We start from the raw sequence: 11887 nt of genomic DNA on the forward strand, positions 1-11887 counted from the left end.
AATAATTCTTTATTAAAAAAATATTGAAATTTTGAAAAATGAAATTGAAAGAAAACAAATACAAATTTTTTTAAAAATATAAATATTCAGATCTCCAAATAAAAAAAATGTATATAATTTTATCCTTTTTGTTATAAGAAAAGCATGTGCGGACACGTATTTAATACAAATAATTTCATCATATAATATAATAATTCAAATTTTGTATCATATTTTGCTTTGGAGACTAATTACTTGCATTTTCAAATCTAAAATTAAACAAAATATTTTTTCAAAAGTATAATTTATCTTTATTTAAAGAGAGAATATGCCCATATGCTTTCAATGCATAATTTCAATTTTAATAAATCTTGTACTTAATTTTTATATTTAATAAAAATATTCTCAAGCTTAGGTTTTGAAAATATTCTTTTCCACCGGCGAATCGCTCTTTGACGATCACGTGTGTCACGTAAATGAGATAAACGAGGATCACGTGTGTCACGTAAATGAGATAAACGAGCTTTTATTTCACTAATATATATCATTAACAAAAATACTAAGATAGCCACAAAAAAAAAAAAAAAAAAAAAAANAAAAAAAAAAAAAAAAAAAAAAAAAAAAAAAAAAAAAAAAAAAAAAAAAAAAAAAAAAAAAAAAAAAAAAAGTCTAAAAAACTTCTAGTATTCTGATTTTCCCTTAGTATAAGCATAATAGGGATTACCTGAACCCAGAAACTCTCTGTACTGTCCTGCTTCTCAGTTCAATGCCCCTATGGTTCCTTCATGACTATCAAATCGAGTACACTTCGAATTAATGGTGTAAAAGATAACAGCAATGGCTCAGATCCATAATCTTATCAAATGTTTCTCGAGTCTGGATTTTATTCGAACTGAAGATAAGAGTTGTAGAAAATTTGAAACTTATGATGCTTATGGTTTCCTCCGATTTTCGACGTTGAAGTGAACGTCTATGATATTCGTTATCCCTGCTGTTACCTTCTGGCCTGCCTTCACTGGGCCAACGCCTGAGGGAGTTCCTGCATGGTGAAGAAGAACGTAACTTATTTGGTTTCTATGCTCAACAAGCTTCCATTGTCAAGTTGTTTAACAATGGATTCATCAAGTCAATGGCAGAAAAGAAAAAAGAAAGCAATGAGAGAATAGTGATGGTTTAATGATGGATTCATCAAATAAATGGCATGTTCCAACTTCCATTGAACAATAGTACTTTCTAACATGAAGTTTGAGAATTTGTGAGATCTCACATTGATTGGAGAGAGGAACGAGTGCCAGCGAAGACGTTGGGCCCCGAAGGGGATGGATTGTGAGATCCCACATCGATCGGAGAGGGGAACGAAACATTCTTTATAAGGGTGTGGAAACTTCTCCCTAACGGACGCGTTTTAAAAACCTTGAGAGGAAGCCTGAAAGGAAAAGCCTAAAAAGAACAATATCTGCTAGCGGTGGGCTTCGGCTGCTACAAATGGTATTAGAGTTAGACACCGAGTAGTGTGCCAGTGAAGACACGGAGCCCTGAGGGGGGGATGGACACCAGACAGTGTGCCAGCGAGGATTTTGGGCCTCAAAGGGGGTGGATTATGAGATCCCACATCAATTGGATAGGGGAACGAAACATTCTTTATAAGGGTGTGGAAACCTCTCCCTAGCAGAAGAGGAGAATATCTGCTAGCGGTGGGTTGGGCTGTTACAGAATCTAAAACTATCTTAAAAAGTAAACACAATGCTTACTCCCAGGAACAGACACAACAAACAGTCTATAAATGTGAAACATAGAAAACCAATCAATATTCACAATGTAAGGAAAAAGAATCGAAGACAGAAATTTAAACCAGTGAAACAAGTCTAATAACCAAGCAATGGTTAGGGAAATCATTGTAAAGACGAGACTTTCAATTTCGAGCACAGTGATAAAACAATCTGATAGATTAAAATAAACTATGGCTGTGGATACCTGTTAGTATGACATCTCCTTCAAGAAGGGTCATGAAGGAACTTATATGGCTAATAAGGTAAGGGATTTTGAAGATCATATCCTTGGTTGAGCCTTTCTGTCGAAATTCATTGTCTACCTGAGTCGATTAGCAAAAAGAAATTGATCATAAAATGAGACAATGACCCTAATGGAGGAAAGAAACTCGTTATCATAAATATCAGAACCTTTAACCACAATTCTATATTATCCGGATCAGGAATTGATGCCTTGGAGAGCTGCATCGTTCACAGAGTAAACAAAAAGAAACATAAGTTTGAAGGTGCTGAAAGAAATGTGCCTTAATTACTAATTGATGTATAGTGCAATATCTATGAGATTTATTGTATGCACACACTCTAATTACTTCCATTTGGTTCATTTGGTGATATGGTTCTTTCGACCGTATAACAAAACTGCAGGAAAACAGGGCATGTGATTATTCTTACAACAGAACTGATGGGTGTAAAGGTGTCCTGCCCTTTAGCCATAGTCCATGGAAGGCCTGCAGACTGGTAACGAAAACAGCATTATTTAAGGTAGAAAAACTAGAATATATCTGTACTTCTTGAAAGATAGAAAGCTGAAAAAAATAAGATGAAACTAAAACATTATTAAGAAGTCCTGCAATGTAGAACTTTCAAAAGATTGAAGTGAAACATGAGTAGAGGAAGGCCCCAATATAGAATTGCTCCAAATAAAACATGTTTAACCATAAATCGCTCTCATTCGGATATAATCTCAGTTCATTCATGTACCTTTCCTTTACTCAGGTGTCACAATTAAACTAGTCCATTTGATAATTTATTCAACAAAGATATCCTACTTATACCATATTGAAGTGAACAATAGGAACAGTATTGTCACCATTTGCTTTCTTTTGATGTGTCCAAGTATCCTTGTCAATTATTTGGAAGTTCGATCCAAATAAGAGGTAGAGTTTGATCCAACCAGGATATGAAGAGATCTTATGTTTATTTTAGGACATTCTCAAACATATTGAAAGTAAGACCGTGCTCCCGTGCTCGATCAAGGATGTTAATAGTAGCTAGTTTGTGTTCACTTTATCTTTCGATTAACACCGCAATATATTCACTCAGCAGAATTTCTTAATGTTTCTACCTGACTTGTTATCTAACATCCATCAAGAAAGGGAAAAGAAACCCCCATCACCTTGGCAGAAGCTTGGATTTCTCGGGCAGTCATGTCCAGTGCAAGAGCATAACCTGACATGTCAAAACAAAAATTTGTAATGCATTGCTCAAGATTATGAACTATAAACGGTGCATGACTTGGGAATTAAACAATTTCTCCGGAATGCTATTCCTCAGAGTTCAGAGGGGAAATTCCCAAAGGGTCAATCAAAAGGGTTATAAACACGACTAAAGAATCACGAATCGACTCAACAAATTCACTCAAGATTCAGAAACATAGTAGCCCTACCCCCAACATAATCCATGGCGGAGGCTTCAGGAACGTCACGAGCTTTCTGCGAGATGACAACAGCGAGCTCAACCTCGTGATCCAAAGACTTCAGAGCATGAGGGATCTCGATCGTCCCTCCATTTTGCAAGTACGACGACGTGGGTTTCATAAACAAAACCGGCTCCTAAAACAGATTCAAGGAAAAATTGCCACATCCAGTTATTAAAGCGCAATCATAAACAACATAGAATCAATTAATTAACTCCCCGTGAAAAACATCAACAATCATAGTCCAGAATGAAAAGGAAATTTGTTAAAAAACCTTGGGGATGGCGTTGCCGAGTTCTTTGGCATGGGCGGCGTAGTTCCGGCCAACACCAATAATCTTGGTTCCTACATTCAAAAGATTCGCGTACGCCGTTGCCATTTTCCGATGTCGAACTCCAACAAATTCACGATCTCACAACGCAGCCTAGGATCAAAAAAATGGAGGCAAAAGAAGAAATGAGATGAGATATTTTTAGTTTTAGCTCCAAACTCAATTCAATTCAGACTTTGATTTATTTTATTTATTTATTTATTTATTTATTTTGTGTTTTTAAAAAAATTAAAAAATTAATTTATAGACCAAACTAATAATTGTATTATATTATTTAGTCAGCAAAAATTCTCATATATATATATCAACGACCTAACAACTCACTCCGGGCCCAGGCCCATCCATTGCTTGACAAAGAAAAGTTCAAAAAAAGATGTCCCACATCGATAAAACGCAAGAATAGACCTGCAGTGATCGCATATAAAAGGTTGGAGGAGGGAAGGGTAAAAGCATCTTTGCGCTTGGGGCAATGACGCAGCTAGTGAGGTTCTAACCGAGGCGCGTCAATTGCTGGTTGAAAACTATTTCCAAACCCCCTCTTAGGCCTGGGCTCGCCCCTGGCCTTCGAGAATTTCTGGAAGGGCTCCCTTTGGGGTAAAGCCCTACAAACACTACTCTTAAATTTCTCATTTTCATTCATAGTCAACTATTGTTTCAAAGTTTACATTTTTTGTATCATCAACACAGTATTTCATCTCACGCTTCCACTCATTACAGAATTTAGCCACTGTTGCTCTATCCAAAACTCTGTGGTGTGCTCCAATGTTGTCCTGAGGAAGCAAGAAACGGAGGTTTAAGGGGTTTGTTTTGGATTGTTTGGAGAAATTCTTGATTGATCGATTGGTTTGCGATGCTCACCGTCGTGATCGATGTGGGGTGCACGCCCCCATCGTCGGCAATCTGTGGAACCTTTTTGATTCGGCCGACTGCAATGACTGATACTTCAGGCAAGTTGAGCAAAGGAGAACCGTATCTTCCACCTATGGCTCCAATATTGCTTAAGGTTGTTGTGCCGCCGGATATATGTTCAGGGCTAAGCTTGTTATCCATTGCGAGTTGTTGTAGGCGTGAAAGCTCCTTTGTGATCTAAGCAAATGCATTTGAAAGACTAAGTTTTCAGTGAAAGGGCAGCAGACATGCCAGCAACATTGGCCAAGGAATGACAATTGTTGAAGAAAGCTATCTGCTTCAATGCTATAGATTTAAATAGATCAGCATTCAAACAATTCAGAAGCTAGAATGTCGAGAAAATGACCCACCGTTACGTTTAAGTTGTAACTGCTTAAACACACCACTAACAGATATAAGTTAAACACACCACTAACAGATATAAGTTGTAACTGCTTAAACACACCACTAACAGATATTGTCATTTTGGGAATTTCCTTTCGGGCTTCCTTTAATATTCATATGCTAGGGAGAGATTTTCACGCCCTTATAAATAATGTTTCGTTCTCCTACTCAACCGAGATCTCAAAAAACAGAAAGAGACTGAACATTCTATACATTTTGCACAACCAAACCATGTGGAGTAGCCATGACAATTCCAATATTATGGGAGCCTTCAACAAGCAAAAATAATCAAATAAGAACAAAGATGGGATTCAAATTGAATGTGGAGATCATATTCTTTGACGTATTATGTTCAAACATCTCCCCCTTGTTGGATGAAAGTCCCCGGGAATGATTATGTGTTTATAATCAAGAAATACTATCTCCATTGTTATGATGCCTCTTGAGGAAGCCTAAAGCAAAGCCATGAGAGCTTATGCTCAAAGTGGACAATATCAACAATTGTGGAGAGTCGTTATTCCTAACACGGTATCAGAGTCATGCCTTAAACTTAGCCATGTCAATAGAATCATCAAATATCTAACAAAGAATTGTGAGTCTCGAAGATGTAGTCAAAAGTGACTAAAGTGTCGAACAAAGAGTGTACTTTGTTCAAGGGCTCCAGAGAAAGGAGTCGAGCCTCAATTAAGGGGAGGCTATTCGAGAGCTCCATAAGCCTCAGGGGAGGTTTATAGTGTACTTTGTTCGAGGGAGGATTATTGGGAGTGAGTCACACGTTGGCTAATTTAGGGAATGATCATGGGTTCATAAGTGAGGAATATTATCTCGGTATGAGGCCTTTTGGGAAGCCCAAAGCAAAGCCATGAGAGCGTATGCTCAAAGTGGACAATATCATACCATTGTGGAGAGTCGTGANTTTTTTTTTTTTTTTTTTTTTTTTTTTTTTTTTTTTTTTTTTTTTTTTAGAAAGATTTAATTTTTATGCAAATTTAGTTAATTCAAACAGTAATATGATATTAAATAGTAACAATAATTTATATTTTATTAGTATAAAGTTTGAATATTCAGTCTATTTATTTTATTATTATTTCTCTTTTTAATTTTTCTTATAAATTATTTATTTAAAAATAGTTATTAATATTGACCGCTAAATAAATTCAAAAATTTTAATTCTTAAAAGTAATTAAATTTGATACATGATGAAATACATTTTGTAATTCTCTTTCAGACCTAAAACTATAGCAAACCTTGAATAATTTACTTAATCTAGATCGCAACCAACTACACCCTTAGAAGAAATGTTTTCTTCTCTACTCCAATCGAATCGATATGAGATCTCACAATCCATTTCCTTGAGGACCCAGCGTCCTCGCTGGCACACCGCACAATGTCTGGCTCTAACATTATTTGTAACAGTGTAAACCCATCGCTAACATATATTGTTTGCTTTGACCCATTACGTACCTCCGTCAACCTCACAGTTTTAAAACACGTCTGCTGGAGAAGAGTTTTCACACTCTTATAAAGAATGTTTTGTTTCCCTCTCTAACCGAGGTAGGATTTGAGCCTCGGATTCTGAACTGCATTCTGTTTTAATGACATCGCCAAAGAGACCCCCTTTGAGACATCATGTAAATGCATTTACATTGAATTTCTTGTTTCACCATTTAATTTACTGCCCACTGATATATCAGTTATATTACACCAAGTGATTTATATACTGGCAGAATAGATTATACATACAGGAAATAGTTGTAGCGCCATCATCGCAGGCTCGCCAAACTACTCGGTGGCATCGTTGTCAAGGGGAGATCAGCCATCAACCATCAACCAGATTTGAAAAGTAAAACTGCTTTCTGGTCCAGGTAGAAGTAAACAAAATGGTTCGACTCGTGGGTCACATAAGAACCTGAAACACAAACCAGAGAATAGAATCATCCCTGATATTAATTAAATTCAGGATGAACTAACACTAATCGGGCACTGAATAAAGCTCCATAATCAAGAACAAGACAATGCACTACAACATTCAAGGAGATAAGGGAGCATGTTTTTATAGAATTTTTCAAAATTATCGATATGAAGCCAAGCAACTAAAACTGTTAGAAGTTCTTTGCATCTGCTAACATAATAACTACAAGAGCCTGCAATTTTTACGGGTAGGAGTGTCATGTTAGCAATTAAGTTCGCCAAAATGAAAAAAACTAAATGGTTCGCTAATACCACCCTGTTCTTTCAAAGGCTTGTGATGAGTGGATTGGCCATGTAAAGGAAATTTTTGGGCTCTATAAGGTAACCGAAACCACGAGCGGGAGCACTACCGACATGCAAGTTACATTCCAACTTAAGCTCCATGCATTTAGCATTCAGCTCTAAATCTTAGTATGGCATGATAAAAAGAGTTTTCTCCTAAAAGTTTATATTAGCATGGCTTGTTAAATGAACACGACTCTCCGCAATGGAATGATATTGTCTACTTTGAGCATAAGCTCTCATGACTCGGCTTCCCCAAAAAGCCTCACACCAATGGAGATGTATTCCTTTACTTAGAAACTCATGATCATTCCCTAAATTAGCCAAGGTAGAATTCACTCCCAACAATTCTCAACAATCCTCCCCTCAAACAAAGTACACTATAAGCCTCCCTTGAGGCTTATGGAGCTCTCGAACAACCTCCCCTTAATCGATGCTCAACTCCTTTCTCTTGAGCCCTCGAACAAAGTACACCCTTTGTTCGACACTTTTTCGAGGCTCACAATCTTTGTTTGATATTTGAGGATTCTATTGCCTAAGGCTAAGTTTAGGGCATGGCTCTGATACCATGTTAAATGAACACGACTCTCCACAATGGTATGATATTGTCCACTTTGAGCATAAGCTCTCATGGCTTTCCTTTGAGCTTCCCCGAAAGGCCTCACACCAATGGAGATGTATTCCTTTACTTATAAACCCATGATCATTCCCTAAATTAGTCAACGTGGGACGGCTCTCTGTCCTTGTGATCATTGATCACAGCCTTTGATTCTTTGCCTATAAGAATTGTTTGTGTCCCTAACAGCACAAAGAAAGAAAGTTGCAGATCACCTCCTTATGTCTTGTCAGGCAATCTTTTGGATCCCATAAAGACCAAGAACTTAACATTTGACGCTCAAATAAAACATGACACAGTATATTTCGATTCCTACCTTTCACAGTGCAAACAGAACCATGAATATATCAGATTGAGTCATGTTCAACAAAAACTGCTAAAGAGAAAATATCACAGTGAAATCAGCTCTATTCAAAACAATTTTATCTCACTATGTTTGTTGGCCTCATCACCAAAAGTAGATGGGAAGCCCCTACCCCTGGTTTCCACCAACCATGACAAGACCATCAAATGATATTCAATTCATGTAGGCAGACAAGATTGCTGTAGCGGATAATTAGCTAGCAAATTCAATATAGAGTAGGGCGGTGGACCAAATGGAGCCAAAATTCTCCAATAGAGTTACTTAAGAGCTAGATCTCCATTTCAGTAGGGGGGAAAAAAGCTACAGATTGAACTTAAAGTTAGAGAAGCTTTTCCAAGAGACTAAGGTAATAGAAATTTATAAAGAATCTGTCCATCAGACTGAAAGAAAGCGAAAATTAATCAGGAAGGCTCTACCAAAATTACGACCGACGATGCAATGCCAGGTAGGGCCATGTCTCTGATCGAACTCCTTCTTTATCTGCTCGGCGACATCCTTCTCGACGCTATGCTTCTCAAAAGCCTAAACAACAACAACAACAACAAACGAAACAGATTGTGAACGAATTAGTTGAGAAATGATATGTAATGAGATTGAGAGAGATTAATTATTCGGAGAGAGAAAGAAGCAGTAACGGCTATAGCAATGTCAACAGCCTCCTTCTGCATGTCGCCGAACATATCGGCGCTCTTGATGACGATTTTCTTGGCGGCGGCGGTGGCCACAGATGAGGCTTTGCGATCCTCAGATTCCGGCTTCACCATTAGAGGATTCGGATTTCTGCGCTTGGATTCTTGGTTCATGTTTCCGTGGAGTTCTAGGGGTATGAGAAGAACAGAGAGGTTGAAGAAGGAGAAAGGCTCTCGCTCTCAACAACCATCACTCTCCGTCTCCTGTAAGATTCCCGAGGCCCACTTCCTCTCGTATTCCTTTTTCCTTTTTTCTTTTTATTTTTTAAATCACAATCACTTCACTAATATTCAATTTTAAAAAAATTATTAAAAAATATATATCTTTTAATAAATAAATAAATAAATAATAATAATAATAACTTAATTAAAATATCGATTCACTTCTTATGTCTCGACTTAAGATTTGGCGGCCTATTTTATTTTCCATTTTTACCCTTGCATTTATAAGAAAATTATAAGGTTGAAATTATTCAAATAGGGATATTTGTGTAAATTAGATTGTAAAATGAAGTATTATTTTATAAAATAAAAAAAGAAATTAATATAATGAGAGAGGATCTGAGTCCAATAGGCCCAGCCCATCAAGTTCTCGAGATCCTCTCTGTTGAAGACTGTGAAGCATGTGACGCACGTGACCATGGGAATCTAACTTGTTACTAACGTTCTATTATTCCAAATGTTATATATATATATATATATATATATATATATATATATATATATATAATCCGAACAACTCAAAACTCTATTTTCATGGGTTGCGGGTTTTTTTTTTTTTATTATTATTATTCTAAAAGTCCTTTTTATTGACGGTATATGTTACATTAATAACTAAAATCATATAATGCTCGAATATTTAACATTCACATATCATGACGCATCACTATCAGAGTCATGTTCTTAACTTAGTCACATCAATAGAATATTCAAATGTCGAACAGAGAAGTTGTGAGCCTTGAAGGTGCAATCAAAAGTGACTCAAGTGTCGAACAAATGGTAAATTTTGTTCGAGATCTTTACAGAAAAGAATCGAGCGTCGATTAAGAGGATGTTGTTTGATGGCTTCATAGGTTTCAGAAGAGGCTCTATGGTGTACTTTGTTCAAAGTGAGAATTATTGAAAGGAGTCGTCTCACATTTACTCATTATCCTAAAATTTAAGCTCAAAGTGGACAGTATCATACCACTGTTTAGAGTATAATATCTATTAAAAACGTCAAATATTATTCATGGGTTGACGTAACCTTTTCAATTTTCCAAAAATTGAACCAAAAAATATATAACCCGACCTAAAATTTATGGTTTGGGATTGGTAGTCGGTACGGGTCGAGTGATCAGTCATTCGAAATAAAAAGAAAAAAGAATTATTTAATTTGGTGGATATTTAGTACATGAAAAAACAAAAACAACCGGACAACCGGTCATGCCAGTCAACAATATTCGAAAATACACAAACAAGACCAACGGGTAGAAGTTTTGACTCCTTGAAGTCTCAATAACAATTTACAATATCCACTGGAAATTTAAACAACATAAAAATTAAAATTAAATAAAAAAGATAATTAATTTCATCATTAGTACGTAAATTTAAATTACTGCATCTTAATTTGAATTTAATTTTGTGTTCAGATTCTTACAGCCAGCAATGAAGGAATCGCGTCCAAATTTGGAGTTGAATTTTTCTCCGATGATTCCCGTTTTCCTTCCGACGAGGAAGACGGCGGCTTACCGAACGCTCTCATCGGACTTGCAAATGCCCACCCTCTGTTCTTGCTCCGCCCCTGTCCGCATGGTGCCGGCGGGAACCTCCCGTCATCGCCGGAGGATGACGACACCCAGTACGACGACGAGGCGGAAGACGAAGACGACGATGTTTGATTCATGAACCCACCGAATATTCCGCCGCAATTCGCTCGCTCTTTCAGGCACTCGCTGCTATTGTTCACGGCGGCGATGGCGGTGGAGGTTATTTTGGGTTTTCCCTCTCTGTGAGACTCCACTCTCCGCAGTGTACAGTCGCCGAAACCGGTGATTCTTTCGAAGAAGTCGCCGGAGAAACTCCGGCTACCGCACCCGACGGATCTGGATCTAGATACCTTCCGTTCAAACGAAGAAACCGAGGCAGAGGCAGAGGCAGAGGCATGACTACTGTTCGGACTATCCTCGCCGTCGTCCTCCGCCGTGCTGGAGAAATCTTTATACGTTTCCGTGGATTTTTCCTTAAACCCATGATCGATTTTCCTCGAAGAATGGGATTTAGTTGAAAGATCGAACAGAGACCAAATCCATCCTCTGTTTTTCGGATTATAATCTTCGCCGTGGTAGGGATCCAGAAATTTCCCTCTCGCCGGAGTTGTAGTGGATTTACACCGGCGGAAACCTGCCTCCGGCTGCTTCTTCTTCTTCGACAGAAAGGGGATTCGAGTCCTTGCCGCCGCCGCCGCCGCGTGATGATCGTGGCAGTGACCCCCAAATTTAACCGACGAAGCGGCAGAGCCGACGGCGGCGAAATCAGATCTAAAAGAGGAGGAGGAGGAAGAAGAAGAAGGTGGAAGAGGAAGTGGAGAAGAGGAAGAGACTAATTTTCCGAGCTTCTCTTGAAGACAAAGAGCGCAGATCCCTCCTTGGTTGCTCCGATAAGGATGGTAACGGCACCTCATGCCGTCGTCCATGTCGTCGTCATCAGCGGCGGCGGCGGCGGCGTTGGGTATTTCGAGCATCGGGGGGGAGTGCAGAGAGAGTGGAGAAGGAGAAGACAAAACCTTCACTTAAAAATAAAAATGGAGAGAGACAGAGAGGAGACCCCAAGGATGAAGACGACAGTCTGTGCTTTGGTTTCCTCCTCACTAACCTTTTTAATATATTTTTCCATACTAACAAAAAAAAAAAAAAAAA

General features: G+C 37.9%; 3 protein-coding genes and 1 non-coding gene across 4 annotated transcripts; 1 reads left to right on the top strand and 3 right to left on the bottom strand.

Moving 5' to 3' along the window:
• Positions 1-638: 638 nt before the first annotated feature.
• On the bottom strand, positions 639-3934 carry LOC111789913 (probable acylpyruvase FAHD1, mitochondrial). The gene is made up of 7 exons (XM_023670633.1): positions 3719-3934; positions 3415-3580; positions 3145-3197; positions 2421-2483; positions 2160-2210; positions 1954-2071; positions 639-1018 (listed from the first exon to the last, which is right to left on the bottom strand). The coding sequence occupies exons 1-7, from the start codon at positions 3821-3823 to the stop codon at positions 912-914; spliced, it is 663 nt and encodes a 220-aa protein (XP_023526401.1). The 5' UTR covers positions 3824-3934; the 3' UTR covers positions 639-911.
• A 292-nt stretch (positions 3935-4226) lies between these two features.
• Positions 4227-4377, top strand: LOC111791940. Its single transcript, XR_002814730.1, has one exon. It is a non-coding gene; the product is annotated as a U4 spliceosomal RNA (small nuclear RNA).
• A 2283-nt stretch (positions 4378-6660) lies between these two features.
• Positions 6661-9237, bottom strand: LOC111789982 (dynein light chain 1, cytoplasmic-like). Its single transcript, XM_023670727.1, has 3 exons — positions 8937-9237; positions 8718-8823; positions 6661-6977 (listed from the first exon to the last, which is right to left on the bottom strand). Exons 1-3 carry the CDS (start codon positions 9102-9104, stop codon positions 6895-6897), a joined length of 357 nt encoding a protein of 118 aa, XP_023526495.1. The 5' UTR covers positions 9105-9237; the 3' UTR covers positions 6661-6894.
• A 1151-nt stretch (positions 9238-10388) lies between these two features.
• On the bottom strand, positions 10389-11826 carry LOC111791114. Its single transcript, XM_023672327.1, has one exon. The coding sequence runs from the start codon at positions 11710-11712 to the stop codon at positions 10618-10620; it is 1095 nt and encodes a 364-aa protein (XP_023528095.1). The 5' UTR covers positions 11713-11826; the 3' UTR covers positions 10389-10617.
• Positions 11827-11887: the final 61 nt, after the last annotated feature.

This window comes from Cucurbita pepo, chromosome LG03 (genome assembly GCF_002806865.2).
Source record: "Cucurbita pepo subsp. pepo cultivar mu-cu-16 chromosome LG03, ASM280686v2, whole genome shotgun sequence".
In the NCBI taxonomy this organism is placed as follows: Eukaryota; Viridiplantae; Streptophyta; class Magnoliopsida; order Cucurbitales; family Cucurbitaceae; genus Cucurbita; species Cucurbita pepo.

Excerpts from the sequence above, each read along its gene's own strand:
- LOC111789913 (XM_023670633.1), bottom strand. The coding sequence starts at position 3,823 with ATGGCAACGGCGTACGCGAATCTTTTGAATGTAGGAACCAAGATTATT. Across the intron at positions 3,581-3,718 it reads TCGGCAACGCCATCCCCAAG|GAGCCGGTTTTGTTTATGAA; the intron begins GTTTTTTAACAA and ends AATCTGTTTTAG. Across the intron at positions 2,484-3,144 it reads AAATCCAAGCTTCTGCCAAG|TCTGCAGGCCTTCCATGGAC; the intron begins GTGATGGGGGTT and ends TTTCGTTACCAG.
- LOC111789982 (XM_023670727.1), bottom strand. The coding sequence starts at position 9,104 with ATGAACCAAGAATCCAAGCGCAGAAATCCGAATCCTCTAATGGTGAAG. Across the intron at positions 8,824-8,936 it reads CTGTTGACATTGCTATAGCC|GCTTTTGAGAAGCATAGCGT; the intron begins GTTACTGCTTCT and ends GTTGTTGTTTAG. Across the intron at positions 6,978-8,717 it reads CATCGTCGGTCGTAATTTTG|GTTCTTATGTGACCCACGAG; the intron begins GTAGAGCCTTCC and ends TTTGTGTTTCAG.
- LOC111791114 (XM_023672327.1), bottom strand. The coding sequence starts at position 11,712 with ATGCTCGAAATACCCAACGCCGCCGCCGCCGCCGCTGATGACGACGAC.